Source organism: Triplophysa dalaica, chromosome 18 (genome assembly GCF_015846415.1).
Source record: "Triplophysa dalaica isolate WHDGS20190420 chromosome 18, ASM1584641v1, whole genome shotgun sequence".
NCBI classification, from domain to species: Eukaryota; Metazoa; Chordata; class Actinopteri; order Cypriniformes; family Nemacheilidae; genus Triplophysa; species Triplophysa dalaica.
In genome coordinates, this window is record NC_079559.1 from 17,900,597 (window position 1) to 17,923,762 (window position 23,166).

Genomic DNA, 23,166 nt, shown 5'->3' on the forward strand with positions numbered 1-23,166 from the left:
AGTCATGCTAATAAACTTTTGAGCTAAAAAAGTGAGGATTCTGTTTGGTCTTATGAATATTTCAAAATGTCACGAGGTTCTAATGGGTTCTTGTTCTGTAATGGATTTCTGCTGCATATTTCATGACCATCATTGCAGACAAAGGCTTCATCCGTGCACTTTTACATGCTATAAGCACTCAGTTCTTACTTTTTTATAACCTACAAGTAGTTCTAAATGGTGAATTTATGTCTCATGTGTTGTTTGCACTGTGTAGGTCAGTGTCCTCATTTAAGAACATATTATAAATTGTCTGTTTTTGGTCATACATTTTTTAATAAGCAATATCTTTTGCACATTTATTATTACATTCTCTTATTTATATAGCGCTTTTCACAATTTGCATCGTTCCAAAGCAGCTTTACAGGAGCAAATAAGAAAAACAAAAAAACACTGAAAGGTAAAACACAGCACAATGCATGGTATTTATAGAACAAGCAAGATCATTCTAATAAATAATAAATAAAATCTAATAAATAAATAAAAAACGTTAATTGCACGTTTAAAACGATTATCATAGCCTACTTATCCGGGCAGCAGAAAATATATATGCATCCTCGAAAATACATTAAAGTGAAAAAATGCTGACCTTAACCAAAAACAGTTCCTTGTGTTGTTCCTTAATATACTTAATTTGAAAAATTTGTTCATTTAAAAATGTGCTTTAAATGGAACTTAATAAATATTTTATTGGCATGTTACCATATTTGGAACATCGGGTTCCAAAGCAATTGTGCTGACAGGTACGCCAACCTTGCTTGCGTTTACATTTGGGCGGTCTTTGTCAAATCATTCCCGAACTGGCGTGGATTTGTGGACGTGTGGTTACACGATGCGTTTCAGGCAGGTCTGGGTGAGCATTTGCTTTAGATAGAATGCATCTTTTGTTCCAACACTTACATTTTTGCAATTTTACGTGGTTACTACAAGCATGAGCAACTAACACACCAAAGACAAAGAAAAGCATGTATTCACGCCATAAGACCCCTTCAAAAGTCTTGTTGCTGAAGTCCAGATGAACAATATAACTATATTAAAAATAAATAAACCCAAATTAGTGTTAAAAACCAAAGAAGCTGTCTACACTACAAGTACACTGATTTGCTTTGTCATGTCATCTGCTTTTGAAAAGTGTATATTGTTTATAATAAAGATGATCTCAACATTTAAAAGCAAGTTAAACTAAATGAGACGTCTGTGTGATATGTGGGGGGTCAATTCTAACACATGGCTTGAGTGTGTCTGGAGTATTCTTAGTGTCTGAGGGACAGATATCTCATGTTTTATTAAAGTAGATCATGATCTCCTGTGTGGCTGCTACATCACTCATGTGGTAAAGATTCTGCACGGAGACTATTGCTCGGCGAAGCTGGATAAAATTATGTCATTAGAGCATTTTTGGAAAAGAAAGTAGACGTGTATGCCTCTAAGGGACATAGAATGCCAACAATTCAACAGATAAGATCAACATACTAATGTCTTTTTTTTTTTTAAGTCTGCCTCAATTCTGACCGTTTCTTTCTCATTTTTGTTTGTTTGTTGGTATGCTGTATTATTTCATGCGTATCTGTCCAAATGGCTTTGAAGCAGGGCCCAAAAGTGCCTTTTACGTTTTTGGTCAATGGAGACCTTTGTCACAAAACCTAATTTACCGCAGCTGTTTTGTTACACTTCTTTTTATAAAACAAGTGATACATCGCTTTTGATCACATTCTGAATCAAAGTTAAAATATAAAATAGTTAATAGTTATCCCCTCCTTGAACTGCCACCTTACCGTGGTGGAGGGGTTTGAGTACCCGAAAGACCCTAGGAGCTATGTTGTCCGGGGCTATATGCCCCTGGTAGGGTCTCCCAAGGCAAACAGGTCCTAGGCAACGGGTCAGACCAAGAGCGGTTCAAAAAAACCCATATGATGACTACAATTTCGAGGACCGTGACGTCGCCCGGTATGGCGCAGCCGGGGCCCCACCCTGGAGCCAGGCCCGGGGTTGGGGCTCGTATGCGAGCGCCTGGTGGTCGGACCTCCCCCCATGGGGTCCGGCCGGGCTCAGCCCGAAGGAGCGACGTGGGGCCACCCTCCCGTGGATTCACCACCTACAGGAGGGACCGTAAGGGGCCGGTGCAAAGTGGAACGGGTGGTAGTCTAAGGCGGGGGCCTCGACAACCCGATCCCTGGACGCGGAATCTAGCTCTAGGGACATGGAACGTCACCTCTCTGACGGGGAAGGAGCCGGAGCTTGTGCGTGAGGTTCAGAGATTCCGACTAGAGATAGTCGGGATCACCTCTACGCACAGCTTGGGCTCTGGAACCACACTCCTCGAGGGAGGATGGACTCTTTACCACTCTGGAGTTGCCAAGGGTGAGAGGCGGCGGGCTGGTGTGGGTTTGCTTATAGCCCCCCAGCTCAGCCGCCATGTGTTGGAGTTTACCCCGGTGAACGAGAGGGTCGCTTCCCTGCGCCTCCGGGTCGGGGATAGGTCTCTCACTGTCGTTTGCGCCTATGGGCCAAATGGCAGTGTAGAGTACCCGGCCTTCTTGGAGTCTCTGGGAGGGGTGCTGGAAAGCGCCCCGACTGGGGACTCCGTCGTTCTGCTGGGTGACTTCAACGCCCACGTGGGCAGCGACAGTGACACCTGGAGGGGCGTGATTGGGAGGAACGGCCCCCCTGATCTGAACCCAAGTGGTGTTCTGTTATTGGACTTCTGTGCGAGTTACAGTTTGGCCATAACGAACACCATGTCCAAGCATAAGGGTGTCCATCAGTGCACATGGCACCAGGACACCCTTGGCCGGAGGTCAATGATTGACTTTGTTGTTGTTTCATCTGACCTACGGCCGTATGTCTTGGACACTCGGGTGAAGAGAGGGGCGGAGCTGTCAACCGATCACCACCTGGTGGTGAGTTGGATCCGATGGCGGGGGAGGAAGCTGGACAGACTCGGCAGACCCAAACGTACTGTAAGGGTCTGTTGGGAACATTTGGCCGAATCGCCTGTCAGAGAGATCTTCAACTTCCACCTCCGGCAGAGCTTCGACCAGATCCCGAGGGAGTCTGGAGATATTGAGTCCGAGTGGACCATGTTCTCCACCTCCATTGTCAACGCAGCCACTCGGAGATGTGGCCGTAAGGTCTCCGGTGCCTGTCGAGGCGGCAATCCCCGAACCCGGTGGTGGACACCGGAAGTAAGGGATGCCGTCAAGCTGAAGAAGGAGTCCTATCGGGCCTGGCTGGCTTGTGGGACTCCCGAGGCAGCTGACAGGTACCGACAGGCCAAGCGGACTGCAGCCCGGGTGGTTGGGGAGGCAAAAACTCGGGCCTGGGAGGAGTTCGGCGAGGCCATGGAGAAGGACTATCGGTCGGCCTCGAAGAGATTCTGGCAAACCGTCCGACGCCTCAGGAGGGGGAAGCAATGCCCCACCAACGCTGTTTACAGTGGAGGGGGGCAGCTGTTGACCTCGACCGGGGATATCATCGGGCGGTGGAAGGAATACTTCGAGGATCTCCTCAATCCCGCCGTCACGTCTTCCATTGAGGAAGCAGAGGCCGAGGGCTCAGAGGCGGACTCGCCCATCACCCGGGATGAAGTCACCGAGGTAGTCAAGAAACTCCTCGGTGGCAGGGCACCGGGGGTGGATGAGATCCGTCCTGAGTACCTCAAGTCTCTGGATGTTGTGGGGCTGTCTTGGCTGACACGCCTCTGCAGCATCGCGTGGCGGTCGGGGACAGTGCCCTTGGACTGGCAGACCGGGGTGGTGGTCCCCCTTTTTAAGAAGGGAGACCGGAGGGTGTGCTCCAATTACCGGGGATCACACTTCTCAGCCTCACCCGGGAAAGTCTATGCCAGGGTACTGGAGAGGAGAATCCGGCCGATAGTAGAACCTCGGATTCAGGAGGAACAGTGTGGTTTCCGTCCCGGTCGTGGAACACTGGACCAGCTCTATACCCTCTTCAGGGTGCTGGAGGGTTCATGGGAGTTTGCCCAACCAATCCACATGTGTTTTGTGGATTTGGAGAAGGCATTCGACTGTGTCCCTCGCAGCATCTTGTGGAGGGTGCTCCGGGAGTATGGGATTCGGGACCCTTTGCTAAGGGCCATCCGGTCCCTGTACGACCGGAGCAGGAGCTTGGTTCGCATTGCCGGCAGTAAGTCAGACTTGTTTCCGGTGCATGTTGGACTCCGGCAGGGCTGCCCTTTGTCGCCGGTTCTGTTCATAATTTTTTTGGATAGAATTTCTAGGCGCAGCCAGGGGCCGGAGGGCGTCGGGTTTGGTGACCACACGATTGCATCTCTGCTCTTTGCGGATGATGTCATCGTGCTGGCCCCATCAGACCAGGACCTTCAGCATGCACTGGGACGGTTTGCAGCCGAGTGTGAAGCGGCTGGGATGAGAATCAGCACCTCCAAATCTGAGGCCATGGTTCTCAGCCGGAAAAGGGTGGCTTGCTCACTTCAGGTAGGTGGAGAGTTCCTGCCTCAAGTGGAGGAGTTCAAGTATCTGGGTACAAGTGTCTTGTTCACGAGTGAGGGAAGGATGGAGCGGGAGATTGACAGACGGATCGGTGCAGCTTCTGCAGTAATGCAGTCGCTGTACCAGTCTGTCGTGGTGAAGAAGGAGCTGAGCCGCAAAGCGAAGCTCTCGATTTACCGGTCAATCTACGTTCCTACTCTCACCTATGGTCATGAGCTGTGGGTCATGACCGAAAGGACAAGATCCCGGATACAGGCGGCCGAAATGAGCTTTCTCCGCAGGGTGGCCGGGCGATCCCTTAGAGATAGGGTGAGAAGCTCGGTCACTCGGGAGGAGCTCAGAGTAGATCCGCTGCTCCTCCACATCGAGAGGGGCCAGCTGAGGTGGCTCGGGCATCTTTTCCGGATGCCCCCTGGACGCCTTCCCGGTAAGGTGTTCCGGGCATGTCCCACCGGGAGAAGACCCCGGGGAAGACCTAGGACACGCTGGAGGGACTATGTCTCCCGGTTGGCCTGGGAACGCCTCGGTGTCCCCCCGGAAGAGCTGGAGGAAGTGGCTAGGGAGAGGGAAGTCTGGGCATCCCTGCTTAGACTGCTGCCCCCGCGACCCGGCCCCGGATAAGCGGTAGAAAATGGATGGATGGATGGTTAATAGTTATAGGTATGTTGGAGTGGATTTGAATTTGTGACAGCTGCCAGTTAACTCTTTTAAAAATGAAATTTTAAATGATCTGTATGTAAAAAAAAAATGAATTTGAATTTGTGACAGCTGCCAGTTAACTCTTTTAAAAATGAAATTTTAAATGATTTGTATATAAAAAAAAAATGAGTAAACATTACCTTAATACTTGATACCCTAAAGTTCCCGTGAATCAGAAGTTGCAATCAGTTTACTTCCACATTTTGACGCTTTTCTGAGTGAAATGGAATTTCTAGTGAGAAAAATAGTGGCTGTGGCTTTCATCTTTCTCTGCAATTTAGTTGGATGTATAAAAACAGCAGTTGCATTTTGAAATTGAACTGGCAGCAGACTTAGAGTTGAAAGGGAGGAGTTAACGGATGCACCGCCCAAGCCGTCTAACATACGTCATTTAAGGTGGATAGTCATTCCAGGACGGTAGTGCATTTTCAGATTTTAATTTAAGATTATGAGGGTATACGATATTTAAAAAGAGAATGTCCCACATTGATGAACTATTTACAATAAACGATGCAATATTTCATGAAAAATAGGCATTGCAATTTTTTATTTAATTGGGACTTTAATAAAGATTTTCAGACAGCAGTGTTATTTGAATTTTGTTTGGAGTAACATGTAAATAATATTTATGAAGATGGTAGATAAATATGGTTTGTGAATATGGTTCAGATCATTTAGTACCACGGTATTACAAACAAATGGCATCACTAAACTACGGTATTACCACAGTTCTGGTAGATGGAACACAATTCATTCTTTTGTTGAAGGTCAAGACATCTTGACATATTATTAGTCACATTGAAACTTTACCACATAACGCCCTTGCTCATCCTGAAAAACTCAAATGCATCATCATTGATTAAATCTTTCTATTTCTGTATTGCGTCAAATGCAATTCGCCTCATCTGCAGAAATGTATCCCTCATTCTCCCTTTTGGTCAATAAACGTCCAAAAAGAGCAAGGAGAGAAGGCGGTGTTTTGGTTGGAGGCATGCTTTCATCAGACTATAAATAGCACTTATGCTATTCTTATCCTCCTTCTCCATGTTTTTTGATGATTGTTTGCAAGAATAACTGAGCAATGAAAAGAAGGTCCATAAAACATAATAGAAGAGTGAGGAGAGCAGAGGAGAGTCAAAGGGATGAAAAGAGAGAGGGGGATTAAGAGGAGAGCGAAAGGAGAAGAGGAGGGAAGGAAATGGGGGATGAGAAATAAGAGAAAAGTGAGAAAAGAAGAGGAGAGTCAAATGGAGGAAATGTGAGAGGAGCAGAGGACAGAGGGAGAAGATGAGAGAGGAAGAATAAGAGAAGAAGATCAGAGACTAGGGAGGACGTGTGAGGTTAGGAGAGGAGGGAGGAGAATAGAAGATTGTAAGTAAAATGAATAACGTCATGGCTCTCAGAATGAAGGATGTGAAGTGATGTACAGTGCTTGTGTGTGTGGATCTCAGTGTCTTGTTTAGTCTGTACATCCCTAGCCTGGAGGAGTGCAGCGACAGTTTTTGGAGTGTGATTGATAGTTTAAAAGACAACAGCATGTTTAGCCATTGGGGATATATGACCTTTTAACTCACAAATACTTACCAACACACACACACACACACTCATATATGTGACTCACGTGCATGTAGCAGCCCACTGAAAGCATTCAACTCTTCCCATTTCAACAAATTAGATTAGAGGGGTTATTTGGCACGAATCAGTGTTTTTCTGTGTCTTTGGTGTGTTACAAGTTGTCCATGCATGTATTAGACATGTACTATTTCAAAAATTAAAGTGTCGGAACAAAAGATGCATTCTATCTAAAAGCAAATTCTCACTCAGACCTGCCTGAAACCCCTTGTGTAACCCCAACCCCACAAATCTACGTCAGTTTGTGGTATTTTTTTGCATAAGACTGCCCACATGTACAAGCAAGTAAGGTGGGCGTACCTGTCAGTACAATTGTTTGGAACCTGATGTTCCAAATATAGTAAGAGGCGTCACCTATAAACATTGAATTACATCTAACACAAACTATAATGTTTATTTTAGCCGCGTCATATGACCCCTTTAAATAACACTAACTGCTTAGTCTGAACATTATTTGTAGTTAAAAATATGATAATTACAAAATAACTTCGGTTGGTATCAACTGAAATGAAAATCGATGCCGTTACCCAAACCGTCAGTGTAATGATTACATATGACGCAACCACAGATGTTTTAAATTCATTGATCCTTGTTCCTTCCAAAATACAGCTACAAGGGAGGATGGCAAAATAAAGATGTCCTAATCAAAGACCTTTATACCATTAGAGCGTTATCATACATTGAGCAAGAGTTATATAGATAGTTGCTATTATATAGCAACAGATAAATTACATGGATTAAGGCATCGTCTTACCATATCAGGTCACTTCAGACCTGTTGTCAACATGATCCACTTTCCTGACTTAGAGGTTAGAGAGAAATGCTTCTATGGTTTCAACATTGTTCCCATTATAGGCCTTAATATAATGTGGACCTTATCCTTTTCCAACAAATATATCATATAGATGTCATTCTTGTTTTATTGCAGACATTAATTGAGTCCTGAATGAGTTAATACATAAGGCCAGAAGACACTTGTTATATACAGTTGAAAGAAAAAGTATGTGAACCCTTTGGGCTTACTTGGATTTCTTCATAAATTGGTCATAAAATGTGTTCTGATCTTCATCTAAGTCACAACAATAGAGAAACACAGTCTGCTTAAACTAATACTGCACAAACATTATATGTTTTCATGTTTTTATTGAACACAACATGTAAACATTCATAGTGCAGGGTGGAAAAAGTATGTGAACCTTTGGGTTTAATAACTGGTTGACCCTCCTTTGGCAGCAATAACCTCAACCAAACGTTTCCTATAGTTGCAGATCAGACCTGCACAATGGTCAGGAGAAATTTTGGACCATTCCTCTTTACAAAAGTGTTTCAGTTCAGCAATATTCTTGGGATGTCTGGTGTGAATCGCTCTCTTGAGGTCATGCCACAGCATCTCAATCGGGTTGAGGTCAGGACTCTGACTTGGTCACTCCAGAAGGCGTATTTTCTTCTGTTGAAGCCATTCTGTTGTTGATTTACTTCTATGCTTTGGGTCGTTGTCCTGTTGCATTGTCCATCCTCTGTTAAGCTTCAGTTGGCGGACAGATGGTCTTAAATTTTCCTGCAAAATGTCTTGATAAACTTTGGAATTCATTTTTCCATCGATGACAGTAATCCGTCCAGGGCCTGAGGCAGCAAAGCAGCCCCAAACCATGATGCCCCCTCCACCATATTTCACAGTTGGGATGAGGTTTTCATGTTGGTGTGCTGTGCCTTTTGTTCTCCACACATAGCGTTGTGTGTTCTTTCCAAACAACTCAATTTTGGTTCATCTGTCCACAGAATGTTTTGCCAGTAGTGCTGTGGAACATCCAGGTGCTCTTTTGCAAACTTCAAACGTGCTGCAATGTTTTTTTTGGACAGCAGTGGCTTCCTCCGTGGTGTCCTCCCATGAAGTCCATTCTTGTTTAATGTTTTCCTTATTGTAGATTTGTCAACAAAAATGTTAGCATGTGCCAGAGATTTCTGTAATTGTTTAGCTGACACTCTAGGATTCTTCTTCACCTCATTGAGCATTCTGCGCTGTGCTCTTGCAGTCATCTTTACAGGACGACCACGCCTAGGGAGTGTAGCAACAGTGCTGAACTTTCTCCATTTGTAGACAATCTGTCTTACCGTGGACACATGGACATCAAGGCTTTTAGATATACTTTTGTAGCCCTTTCCAGCTTTATGCAAGTCAACAATTCTTGATCGTAGGTCTTCTGAGAGCTCTTTTGTGCGAGGCATGGTTCACATCAGACAATGCTTCTTCAGAACAGCAAACTCAAAACTGGTGTGTGTTTTTTATTGGACAGGCCAGCTTTAATCAACACATCCAATCAAATCACATTGATTGGACCCCAGGTAGGCTGACTCCTGGCTCCAATTAGCTCTCGGAGAAGTCATTACCCTAGGGTTTCACATACTTTTTCCACCCTGCACTATGAATGTTTACATGTTGTGTTCAATAAAAACATAAAAACGTATAATGTTTGTGCGGTATTAGTTTAAGCAGACTGTGTTTCTCTATTGTTGTGACTTAGATGAAGATCAGAACACATTTTATGACCAATTTATGAAGAAATCCAAGTGAGCCCAAAGGGTTCACATACTTTTTCTTTCAACTGTACACATCAGCATACCTCATGTAGCAAACCTTAAACAATAATCAGAAAAATCTAATCAAACAACACTTATACATCTGGGCCAAGGAAAGGCTAAACTATTCAAGAAAAGTAAGAGGTAAGTGAAAAATTACAAGGGGTTTGACTTTCACACATTGTCAACATCAAAAATAAGGCACATGAACTCACCGTAAAGACAGTGTCATGAAATGTGTGGAGGAATGACCCAATTTCAGGTAGCAGGGAAGGGGTTAATACAAATACTTTAATGAAAGAACAAAACCGCAAACAAAAACCCACAATGGGGAAAAACAGGCCATTATAGAAATAATAAATGACAGGCTCACTGGAACTAGACTAACTACACTTAAACTAACAAAGAATAAATACAACACTTGACAAGACCACTATAGACTTACATTAAACTACACTTACTTGACTTAGACTGTGGAATTCTCACAGGCTTGAATAGGACAGCGACAAAAGGAAATGAAACAAAACGAACTAGCACAGAACAGTAGAAATGAGGGCATTTTAAAGGGGAGACTAACAAAGGATTATCAAAAATTCGCAGGTGAGTGTACTGAAACTCTCAAGGGAAGCTAACGAGGAAACGAGAGGGCGTGGCCAATGACTAAACCAGAAAGAGAGCATGGCAGCTTTTTTCATTTCTTTTTTTCATGAATTTAACCCTTTGATCTTCCTGGTCTAATAAATCTCTCAGATATTTGCACAATACAAAAGAAGCTAAACGTGATTTAACTTCAGAAATACATTTCATGTGTTTTTCTGATTTATGACATGAAAAGGGTCTATATGTTGCACTCTGTACTATGTTTACATTTATTCACTTGGCAGACCTTTTTATCCAAAGCGATGTATTAGAAGACATTTTGTCCTGGTTTCACAGACAAGGTTTGCCCTGACATATCTTAAAAATATGCAAGTGCCATTGTTTTGTCTCAAGGTGCACATCAGTAATGTTTTTTACTAATGCATTTTAATAAAAGCGACCTAAATAGTAGGGGTGGGAATCTTTTGGTACCTCACGATTTGATTCATATCGATTCTTGAGGGTGACGATTCGATTAAAAATCGATTCACAATTTTTTTAATAATTCTTCCTCAAAATTCGATGTGATATATGTTAATATTATATTCCATTTTGCTGAAATGATGGCGTTCGATGTGAGTCTTTACGTTTAGTGTTCTCAAAATACTTTGCATTTGCATACGTCTTTTCAAGCTCCTTCTTACCATAGAGTTGATAAAATCCAAAGTATTTCCCTAAACCTGCCCTCGCTTAAATTGGGACGGGGTGTTTTACCCCCACCATCGCTGAGCTGAAGCTGTGCGGCCTCTCGACTGTCCGGGTGCCGCACCGCTATCAACTAGAAAATCGTTATTTTTTAAATCTGTGAATCGATAAGAATCGCTAGAGGGCTGAATCGCGATTCATATGTGAATCTATTTTTCACCCACTCTTACTAAATAGCCTAAATTAACTAAGGCATACTCCTGGCTTAGGCTAAGCCTTGTCTATGAAACCGGGTCATGTTTAATTAAAGGAGACACACTCATAATTGATATGGCATGAGGATTAATTACTGAGCATATTATGTAGGGCGCAGTATAATAGAATGTTTGATGTAATGTGCATGCATGTATGCTGAAGGAGTTTAAAGAGATAGTTCACTCCCCCAAAAAATAATTCCGTCTCCATTTACAATCAAGTTGTTCCAAACATGCATACATTTCTTTCTTTTGTTGAACACAAAGAAAGATATTTGGTAGAATGTTAACAATTTTCAGTTCTGGGACATCATTCACTACGATAGTAGAAAAAAATTGAACACAAAATTTGATATTTTGAAGAATTTAGGAATCACTTTGGACTACCATTTAAATTTTTCCTACACATTCTTCAAATATCTTCCATTTTGTTAAACAAAACAAAGTAATCTATACAGGTTTGAAACAACTTGAGGGAGAGTAAATGATGACATAAGGTTTATTTTTGGGTGAACTATTCCAAAAGGGGTCATATGACACAGCTGAAACGAATATTATTGTTTGTTTTAAATGTAATGCCATGTGTTTACACGATTTAAGGTAAAAAACATTGTATTTTCCACATACCGTGCATCTCCTCTTTTCCCCACCTCTCTGAAACGCGCAGATTTTGCTAGGATTTCGCTAGCGAGGTGTGCTATGATTGGCCAGTTAACCAGTGCGTAGTCATCACTGGTCGAACTCTGCAAGCGTGTCACGGAAATGTTACGCCTCTTACCATATTTGGAACATCAGGTCCCAAAGCAATTGTACTGACAGGTACGCATATCTTTCTTGCTTTTACATTTGAGCGTCGTTGTCAAACTGACGGATTTCTGGGGGTGCGGTTACACAAGGCGTTTCAGGCAGGTCTGGGTGAGCCTTCGCTTTTAGATAGAATGCATCTTTTGTTCCGACACTTTAATTTTAAAGTGATTTAGTAATTTTAAATAACCTTATTTTATGTAGCTAATACATGCATGGGCAACTTATATCTCACCAAAGACACAGATAAACATGTATTCGCACTATATTAACCCTTTTAGTTGTGAGTACACTACATGATTCCATATTCCCTCACATGTTATGTTCTCATAAAAACATACGGTTAAAACACAGTATTCACAGTCCTAACAGTTTAAAGAGTGCTTGTTCTGCCTATTTGAGCTTAAAAATTGAGTGAAGAATAGCGTTAAATACCAATAATACCCTTTTGTTGTTTTTTCTGCATGATATTAGACTCTCTTATAATTTATAACCTCTCCCCCACATACTCTCTTGACTTCACACATGAATTCCCATGCATTAGTACTATTTGCTTGGGCAAAGGTCACTTTTGCTGTTGTTGAGGAGAGGTGCACTTAGATTTGTTTATTTTCTAAGTATTGAGATTGATGTTTTGTGTGTTTCAGATAATAAAACTGTAAATAACAACCACCAGGCAACCAATTGTATTTTTTTACAGCTTAATATTAAAAAAATGTCTTGCTATCGTTAAAGGAATTGTGCTGCTCAGGCTTTATAAAGCCACTGTGTTGGTGATCCCTGTTTTCATACTTCAGGAATGTACTGTAAATAACAGCACCCTGGTTCAACGGTAATAACTGCAAGGTCAAAAAGCTTATGGGCATCAGAGCTGAACATGAACCGCTCATCTAAGCACGGACACTCTTTGTGCACAAACCTTACCAAAGACTACACTAGAGCATTGTAAAATTAATAATTATAATTATTAGAAGTGAACAAGCTGACAATTAGAATAAACCCCAACAGGGTGATTAGTTAAAATCATAACGTAAAGAACATGCTCTACAATATAACAATGATATCTTTAATATCGACTGAGTTAGGTAATGTCAAAGATTATAATTATAGTGAAATGTATGGTTAAAATCAAACTTTGCTGCTTGTAATTGGTCTAAAGAATATTGTTTTTTGGCTCTCTGTGGGTAAAGGAAATCCTAGCTTAGCGTAATGCATTCTTATTGCTACCAATGTAAACACAACGGCTTACTTCTTTAAACAGACAGCTTTGTGTCGTTTCCAGAGGGCGAGCGTTAAAGAACGTGACACGCAGGTCTCCCGTAAGTCCTGTAGAAATTAAATGACGTTTCGAACTTGCTGAAGTATTTCCAAGAAAGTGTGCCATGCATCAGGAGTTCAGTTAACGATCTGTGGACGTGACAATTGAGGCAGAGACTAAGGAAAACCAAATATTAATTGTGGTCATTTAAATTCTTATCAAAATTTAGGAAACCACCATATTGATTCTGTAGTTAAGTCATGTTTTTTCACGTCTGTCAAAAGTTTAATCTTCCCTGTCCTTTAAAGACTATGAAAAAGTCATAAATTATTTTGTTTTATATTTCCGACTACTGTAACTATTTGATTATATATATCTACCCTATTTATGTTGGTGACTGTGTTCAGTTCATTGTCCGGTTTTGTTTATTCCTTCGTGTTGCTTCTGTTCGTTTGTGTTCTCACTTATGTGGATTTATTGAAGAGACGCTTTTGGATTATACTTATCATTTTTGTGCGTGTGTTTTATGGGCTACACGTTACACTGGAACCGTCTTATTTTCCGATATTTTAAATGTGAATAAGTAAAATCAAATAAATTAAATTCCCTTTTAGAATCACATCACCACTTGTGGTGAGTAAAAGTCTTGGGTGCATTCTCGGTACAAAGTAGAATGCAGTTGGACAGAAAACTGTATATCAAACAACTGTATGACTATACAAACTAAAGTGATAGTATGAAGTGCAGACGAACAGTGCAAAGTATAATAGACGGACTGTACAAAAAAGACAATATACATTATACACATATGGACAGTATATACACAAGATAAGTACATTAGCCGTTAAATTTACAATTTAAACATGCAGGTATACACATGAACGTGTATGTATAATGGCAAAAATCCCAAACTTCAATCCAGTGACACAGGGATCTGTTTAAACCCAGAGCCTGGAGCTTCAAACCAAGTTTGGCCAGCACTATGGTATTGAATGCTGAGATCTAGTCTACAAACAGCATTCTCACATATGCATTCATTCGGTCAGGGTGGGAGAGGGGAATGTGTAGGGTAGGGTGAAGGCGATGGGATCATGGGTAGAGGGATTGCTGCGATATGCAAACTGTAGAGGGTCTAATGAGACAGGCAGCACAGAGCAGATGTAGTCTCTGATCAGCTTCTCATAACACTTGCTGAAGATACAGTAGGTGTTAAAGCTACAGGGTGCCAGTCATTCAGTCACGTGATTTTAGCCTGCTTACGGATGGGCACAATGGAGACATTTTAAAGCATGAGGGGAACACAAACACAGAGAAAGGGAGATATTTAAAATTTCCGTAAAAACTCCAGCTAACTGGTCTGCACACGCTCTTAGAACACGGCCTGGGATGCCATCTGGACCAGCGGCTTTGCGAATGTTCACCCGTTAGAAGGATCGGGTTACATCCGCTAAGGAGATGGAGAGTGTAATGTTACTGACCTCATTTGTATCAGCAGTGGGTGCGATCTCTGTGTAGTGGGTCATGTGCGTTTCGGATGAGTCAGAAAATGAGTCAGCCAGAAATAAACCAGATGCTTATGATCCTCTGACTATTACTATATCCAAGATCAAGATTAAAGTTGAGAGGTGACAGTGCGTTTGCGGTCCTAGGTCATGGAACTGTCCCCTATCTTCACAAGATGTAAACACTGGTCCAGAAGCTCTTCTGGTTTCTTTTTTAAAGTGGTGTAGATACCTATTGCTTCTGTTAGTGTTCTTATTTTTCTTTTTCATCTCTGCTATGGAAGTCTATAGCAGCCCATACAGTCTGTACTGTTACCATGGCAAATGTCTCTAACCCAAACTCCATAGCACCACCAACAGTCCAAACTTCCACATACGTTTTTGCCTATAACTTTTGAACCATACATAGAAACAAAATATTTTTTTTGCAAAACCCTTGGCTCATCCTCAAAAATGACTTTCTTACTTGGTATGTTTGTCTTTCTTCCAGTACAAATGTAAAAAAAAAACTTAAATCAAGATGCATTTTCTTGATGAGCAAAACAACCCAAGAAAATAAGTCTTGTTTTAGAACAAAAGTATGAAATTTCAGTGAATTTGTACTTATAACAAGCAAAAACGGGGTAAGAAAAATCATCTTGAATTAAGATTGAATTAAATAGAAAACATGCTTTGCACGAAAGTCAGTACTGCCATAACGATATTAAAAGATTGATCGAATGGTTCTCGTATACAGCATAAATGAATTCTAAGGCGAGCTCGCCAAAGGGTCATGTGGCTGTGTTTTTGCAACATTTTTGTGTATGGACACGAAACTCGGTATGCATCATCACTAGCACATCTTGTCTGCCTCATAAAGAAATTGGTTCCAGCGTCACCTAGAGGTCAAAAGTTACAAGCAATCTTCTTGTGTTCTAACTGCTTTTCCCTCTGTTTTTAAATTAGTTTTTCAAAATCTGATCATCTGACATGTTTAAAATATTTTGCTTTGTGCCATGGTTGGGCTTGACCGCGTAATTGCTGCTTGCAGCTATCTTATTATTATTATTTTTATAAAATCTTACTGATATTTGTTTAAAATGTTCAATCAGTTATAAATATAGTGTTTGGCAGAGGTGTATAGTACTTGAGTATTTTTCTCTCAGGGATCAAGTATCTTTTGTTACCTGGAGTTTTTACTTTGGAAATTGTTTACTTCCATACATCATAAAGCATGGCATATATCATATTTTTTACTCAAGTACATTTGAAAACTACATGGCAATTTTAACATTTATAAAAGTAAATTAAAAGTCAAAGTACTTTCTTACTTTTACTAAGTAATTTACTCAACAATCATCTTACTTGAGTAAAAGTAAGATAGCACATTTTTAATGTACTTAAGTATTTAAGGTAAAAAACATGTTAAATTTTTTTTATGAAATGTGGTGGATTAAACTAAATATGTATATGCTTCATAACGTAGTGAATTAAAATTTCCCAAAAGGAAAAACACTAAAATATACAAAGATACTCGATAAACTTGAGTAATAAACTTTTATTTTGTTCAAAAGTTTGTTCAGTGAAAAGGGAAGCTCTTCTAGACCAGGGTTAAACCAAACCAGACAAAGCTTTGTTTACGTCATCCAAAGTGGTCTTTATCATTTTAAATCTAAATTATGCTCTCATCTTTTTACCCTTGAATTTAATTTATTGTAATTCTTGATGTTATTCTGACTGAAATGTTATTGTTTTACTTTTGTTGTTGTTATAGTTTGTTTATTTAACTTTTCTCTTTTGTACTGAACAGTGGTCAAGTTTTGTTGTGTTTATTTGTGCTTTATAAATAAATCAAAAATTTAATGAATTATACTTAAACTTTATATAAACTTCTACCTGGTTTTCACAGACGGGTTCTATGATTTAACATCTCAATAAGTGATGAAGGATTAAACTATGCTTTTTTATTAAACTTTTTTTGACACTACACATGATAATGGATTTATTGTATTTATTTGATTGTTCTTAACTCTACAGAGAGATACTAAGGGTCAGTTTCTCTTGGATCATGTGTGTAACCACTACAGTCTACTTGAGAAAGATTACTTTGGAATCAGATATGTGGACCCAGAGAAACAAAGGGTAACTATACATTCACAACACATAAGGTTTTTTGTAATGCTAAGGTCAAAACAATCGTATTGGTAGGAACAGTGTTTATGATCATTTTCCTGAGCACAAAGTTTCAATGTCAATACCATCTTCAGATTTCACAGCAGTTAATCATTGACCTTTTTGTTCTGCACTTCACAGCATTGGCTTGACCCGAGTAAACCTGTGGTGAAACAGATGAAATGTAAGTTTTTGTTATTTCTTTAGTTGCATAGCCTTAAACAGGCTGAGAGGCCGTTCCCACAAAACATGGTTTCCATACCACTATGCTACTTTTCCAGAAAATCGTACGCTAGACTAACATGTTTAACCGTTATGCTCACAAAGACCCCATTTGCTAGCAGCACAGAAATGAAAGATTCCTCAAATTTTGTCTTAATGCGTAGATGCGTACTGTTGCAAATGACTAAGTAAGCGAATGACTAAATTCTACGTCGACACTCTATAACAGGACATCATTGAAGTCAGCATATTTCCTTTAAGCTCTAAATTCCTTAGACTCATTATGTTTATCTCTGAAGACTCATTTCATTCCTCACCAGAGGGTTTCCCTCATCTCATGGATAAATATAATCAGTTTAGTCTCACTCATGCCCTTGGTTACAGTTTGCGCATAAAATGTCTCAGAATTAGTGGCTTCAAGCTCTTTTTATCTTTGTGTCTGGCTGTTGATGTGTGCTGTTTTCAGGTCAGCAACAGTACACTATGTGCTTCAGGGTGAAGTTCTACCCTCAGGAGCCAATCAAGATCAAGGAGGAGTTGACAAGGTAACATCCTTTTGATCTAAGTTGAAATAACATTAGTATAACCTAAAACCAGCCACAGCCAGTCACATTTCAAACAGCTCTATTGCTTACGTATTTAAGAAGGTGGAGCCTCTGATAGGGATTTGCAATTTAAAAATGCCTTCTGGGTAGATTGCTCCAGTTTTGTTTGGATGGAGCATGTTTCTTTTTCATCTGAAGCTGTAGCGGACAGCCTTTGACTTCTTTCATGTTAAAGTAGCCAATTTAGTTTTGATCAATATCAAAATATTGATATATTCATATTGAACATTTAGCCTATATGTTTAATGTCATTGCTTTTTATGAATTGTCATAACACTTAAGATTTTTCCAGTGATCTTAGCATTTGTTGAAAACAGAAACCAACAATTGAAAACATGTTCACTTCATAAAACTTTATGTTTCGGATTTTATTTTTATATGCAAAATCCAACCATCTGCATAGAGACACAAACACACAATCAGAACTACACACACCCCTTAAAAACTCACAGATTGAAACTGTGACTAACTTGCACAGCATGTTGCTTAATGCAAGTGCACCATCTGAACTGTGCAGATAAATGTAACTGTCTTTCCATATCTTCCACACTTCCTCAATGTGAAAAAAGCTTTTCATGTGGGTAAACAGGAGTTTGTTTATGCATTGGGCAGCCCAGGTTGTTTGAGTTGAGGTTTAAATTGGTTCCATCCTGCGATTTTTTTTAAGACGAATGAGAGATGCATTATTCTGACTATTCGTGCCATTTTCTATTCCATAAAAGTTTTTTTTCTGTTAAAGCTACCTGACAAGGAAAACAACTATCTATCTTTATGTACCACTCACTCTCTTTCATATTTAATAGAATGAACAGATTTGAGTGCTTTGAGACAGGAAGAACACAGGATATAAACAATCTGACGGTACAAAGTACAAAAACAGATGGCAAACGCTTGACCAATCTTTTGGAAGTGCAAGGTAGTGGCGTAAATTAACAGGGACTTATATAATATTATATTGATTTTTATGTCCTGATATAATCATTATTCAATTTATGTTTAGTGTAGATCCTTTGTATGTTTGTTTAGATATTCGTCAAAGGAACAATACTGGGTTTTTATCTATATACAGAACTGCAATATATAATATACAAAACAGGTGTATAAAGACCTGACATAATGAACCGTTATGTTTCTAATACCTTAGAATAAGCTGTTTATATCTACATACAGAGCTGTCCTACATACAGTAGGCCTACCTTGAATTCGCTGCCATGTTTTGTACAGCAGCCCTAAACGGACCAACAACTCTACAATGCGCGTTTCCTCTCCCTCTCCCCTGCGCTATAGTGGTGAAACGGATTTCGGATGATCATTGATTTATACGGATCGTACTCTACGGTTCGAAACGCATGTGACCCGCGGATTAAATGTAAGTTTATTCATCTTTGGGTGATAGAGGTAAAACACGTTCTCCCTTGGCGCTAAAACTGTCTCTCCCTCCGGTATCTGGACAAGTACAATATTAAAGCGGTTCCAGATAAACAACAACGCTTAAAACTGCTCTGTCACACAGCTAATATTACAACAAAAACAACAACATATCTTAGTTCCAACAAATAGAAAAACCAACTGTACTCACATACTTATTTAATGACTATCTTTCTCTCCAACGTCTTTCTGCTGGAAAGTATCTCCATAGATATCTATGAGTATCTCTGCTAAAAGCCTTAGTACCGTGGGTCCTAACGTGTCTCTGCTGGAAAGTCTTTATAATATTAGCGCAGGTCCTAGCTCCTGCCTGACTTTTATCCTTCTTTTTATACTTCAAATCCACAGACCTTTTACTTGATGTAATAAATAAGACATCGCTCTTTCTACAGTCTTTCTAATGCCCACATGATCTCTTCACTGCGTCAACATGAGAACAACATCTTTTTGTACTATGGTGGCCACCGTCGTGTTTGGACTGAGCGATTCGTTGCAAATCTATAATTCAATGCTAGTGGCCGCTGTAAATAAAAAACTGTGCCTTTAAAATCTAATTAAATCAATGCACGCTCAAACTAGTGAGTACTTCTGAATGCGCAAAGAATTTAAAGCAGAAGACAAAAATTGAGAGCATGATTTTACGGAAATCTGCAGCTAATTTAAGAGATGTTTATTTTGTATGATTTTTAAATGTCTCGGTTGATTTTGTTCGGCTGGTCAGATATCTGCTATACCTGCAGTTGAAGAGAGACCTGTACCATGGGAGGCTGCTATGTCCATTTACTGATGCTGCGTATCTTGGAGGCTGTATAGTACAGGGTGAGAGATAAGTCACATTTCATCACATTTTGTGAAATCCCATTTTTTAAATATTATATATATATTTCCTTTTTCACAAATCAAAGAAACAAGGATAGTTTGAAGGTTATGATATAAAGTGACTATTTGACAGGTGCCTTTATGTACACGGACTTAATACTCCATACACACTGTTTACATTTTAAAGGTGTTTGTCTTGTTCTAGCTGAGCTTGGCGATTATGACCCTGAGGAGCATCCTGCAGACTACATCAGCGACTTTAATCTATTCCCTAAACAGTCTCTCAGACTTGAACGCAAGATCATGGATATTCACCAGAATGAGCTGAGGTCAGAGATAATATACCAAATGTTAAGCTGGATACCCATTTAAGAACTAAACAAATTGATGCTGTAATTACGTGTTGTAGGGCACAGTGTCCTGCTCTCGCAGAGTTGAACCTTCTTCAGAGGGCCCATACCCTGGATACATATGGTGTTGATCCACATCCATGCAAGGTACTCTGAAACTTTTATTTTCTCGACTAACATACTTTCTGTTGGACTAGTTATAGATATGGTTGTCATGAATTGATATTATTTTTACTGATATCATATCACTGACATTTCCTTTTAGGATTTCACAGGATCCACAGCCTTCCTGGGATTCACTGCAAGAGGGTTTGTGGTTTTCCAGGGAAACAAGCGGATCCACCTTCTAAAATGGTAACTTTAAGAATCATCGTAAAGTTTCTTCAGTTTTACAAAGCCTTACATGTCACCTCTACCTAGCCCTACTCATTACTGTCCTACTCAGTGTTATGTTGTTTTGCCATTTTCTGGTGGTGTCCGAAACCTGAATTTCATACTCTACATTTGTTTTATGGTGTAATATAAACTAAGTGTTATGTATATGACGAATGTCTATGACATTACTGTCCGACACAGGGTATACGCCAGTATCAGTAATTGCATTTTTTTCCTCCTTCCCCATAATAGACTCAAATGTAATTCTCTATATATGGAATAGTAAAGGAGGGAGCTGTCTCGGCCACATGGCAACAGTTACAGTAGCTTTCATGTTCACAAAAATTGTAAACATTTGGAGAGAATTTTATTATATTAAGACAAAGTAAACATTCTGTTAATTTTAATGGCTGTTAAACATTTGTATTGACTTATTGTGTCACTCCTGCAGGGCAGATGTCAGCAAATTTAAGTTCGAAGGGAAAACCTTCTATGTGATCGGATTACAAAGAGAAGTAAGATACCAATTCTTTAAAGATGTTGATTTGATTCACTTGTTCACATGATATTTTTCCTTATAGCACGTTTATGCACTGCTTTTTTCCAATATATTTTACCTAAAAATTATCTGGTTGAACCACATGCTCACCATATTCACCTGAATTATTAAAGGTCAATTGTGTCTTCTGTATTTATTAAAATTTCTCATTTCATGAAATAAATGCTACAAATTCATTTAAAAGATTTATATGCAGTAAACCAATTTAAATGCTATTTTTACCCCATCATTTTCAGACTTAAGATGTGTTTTTTGTACAGATTTATCTACTGCTTCATGTGTTTGTCATTCAGTTTGAGTCTTGCGCTTGAATCTAGTTTTACATGTGCTTCTGTCTTCTTTTCTCTGTGTGCACTTTTCCATTGCTGGTGAGTAAATACATTTGCCACCATGACCATTAACTCATGAATTATAAAGTCTTAGAGTGCAGCTTCTCACACATATATCCACAGATATAAACATATATTTAAATCATTGTTGAATCATAGGTCTAATTAAAAGTGATCTGAGAAATGCCAAAAAAAATAGAATTTTAGTGTTTGTTTGTGTTTGTTGGCTTTTGTCAGATCCGTGTGAATTAGCCTATATTGCTGTGCTCAACATAGACTATTCTATGATTAAGAATGAGCAATGCTGTCTATTAGGGCTGCACAGATATAATGATAAAACCATAATTAATATTTATTTTGATAGCATGATTGGATTTATTAATTTTGGTTATTAGAATTCACCTTGAGAAATTTACTTTTGAAACTTTGGGAACTTTATTCCTAAACTAATTTACTTCTGTTTAATACTTAAGTGAATTCACCACAAACCTGAATGAACTTTAAATTGTTCCTCTGAGAAGTATCAAAGAAACCATTTATTTAATTTAAATAATTTAAATAAATGATTGTCTAATAGGAACAGACACATTCTAAATAACAAAATAAGAATCAAAGTAAACATGTTACCAAAAAAGGTTTGTTTTGAGTTATTTATAAACTGTTTATGCCTTAATTTTTTAGTTGATTAGTATAGTGTATATTTTTTCCAACTGTGCAGCCCTCCAGTGTATATATGAACATTATAATTGCCTCTGAAAGTAAGTATATCATGTTATGGCCATAGAACGACAGTGTTCTTTGAACCTGTGTGTTTGTGGTTGGTAAATTTCATAACTAAACTGAGTCATTGTGTTTCTGGGTCACTATATATTCAAGTTTCTGGCTTGATACTGTATGTGTATACAGGGAGATCCATTGTGTGTTGTTCTCACTTAAGTATGTCACTCTTTGCATGTTCACACACAATAAAAGAATGTGTATATGTGTGCTTATACTGGACATGTGACTGTTTCACACAATCACATATATGTCTGTCATACACAGAAGTGTTGAAGAGCAGACTGTTCAGTGTCCCAAGGGGTTGAGTAATACCTGAGAGGTTTTCTTTTTGAAAATTGCTTTATATATGTGTTACATACAGTCCCTGAGCATTTAATGATTCTTAATATTGCCAGGCTGTCATTTGTATAACTATAAAGAAACAAAAAATTATGAGTATAATTATAATAGAGTTACAATGAATGGATAATAATGAGTATAGCACTATATAACGTCTGACATAACAGTCACCGGATAGTTTGGTTTTCTGAGGTGAAAGACTTTTTATTGTGTAACAAGTTAAGAAAATAACGATAGAATAGTGACACTGACATTCAGCCTGACAACATCTCACCTTAATGCAGATATTATATTGGGACAACGAGTGCTCACTCTCTCACCTGCCAACAGCTTTGACGCACTTCATTCAAAATAAAAGTCTTGCATCTGAAAAACATTTAGTATTACGTTCTCAGTTGTTGATGTTGTTTCTCTACTTTTGTCGCCCCCCCCAGTTGATAAACACTGCCCTAGGACTTACTGTATATATCTCATACATCTTGTGAAAGGGGATAATGGGTCCCTTTAAGTGTTAAACCATGTTACTTTCTTTTAGTCGCAAATTGCTTTAGCCACAAACTACATGGTAACCTCACATTGTGCAGTAGAGACCAGACTATAATTTCTGAAACATCACCCTAGGATTTTGGTGGCAAATTCTGCAGGGGAAGGGAAGTTTTGTATATCACTTTTTAAAATGTACAGGATC

At 39.4% G+C, this 23,166-nt stretch overlaps 1 protein-coding gene across 2 annotated transcripts in view; it reads left to right on the forward strand.

The window, feature by feature from the left end:
- The window catches only part of frmd3 (FERM domain containing 3), a 53,965-nt gene that overhangs the window by 1,589 nt on the left and 29,210 nt on the right, over positions 1-23,166 (forward strand). Inside the window, exons 1-9 of one of the 2 annotated variants that reach the window (XM_056772846.1) lie at positions 11,760-11,776; positions 16,538-16,642; positions 16,814-16,856; positions 17,361-17,439; positions 19,649-19,746; positions 19,952-20,075; positions 20,156-20,243; positions 20,362-20,450; positions 20,923-20,986. In XM_056772846.1, coding sequence (XP_056628824.1) covers positions 16,850-16,856; positions 17,361-17,439; positions 19,649-19,746; positions 19,952-20,075; positions 20,156-20,243; positions 20,362-20,450; positions 20,923-20,986 — 549 coding nt within the window. In that variant the 5' untranslated portion in view covers positions 11,760-11,776; positions 16,538-16,642; positions 16,814-16,849. Of the gene's footprint in view, positions 1-11,759; positions 11,777-16,537; positions 16,643-16,813; positions 16,857-17,360; positions 17,440-19,648; positions 19,747-19,951; positions 20,076-20,155; positions 20,244-20,361; positions 20,451-20,922; positions 20,987-23,166 lie in introns of those variants that run through there. The other variant, XM_056772845.1, reaches the window with a different exon arrangement.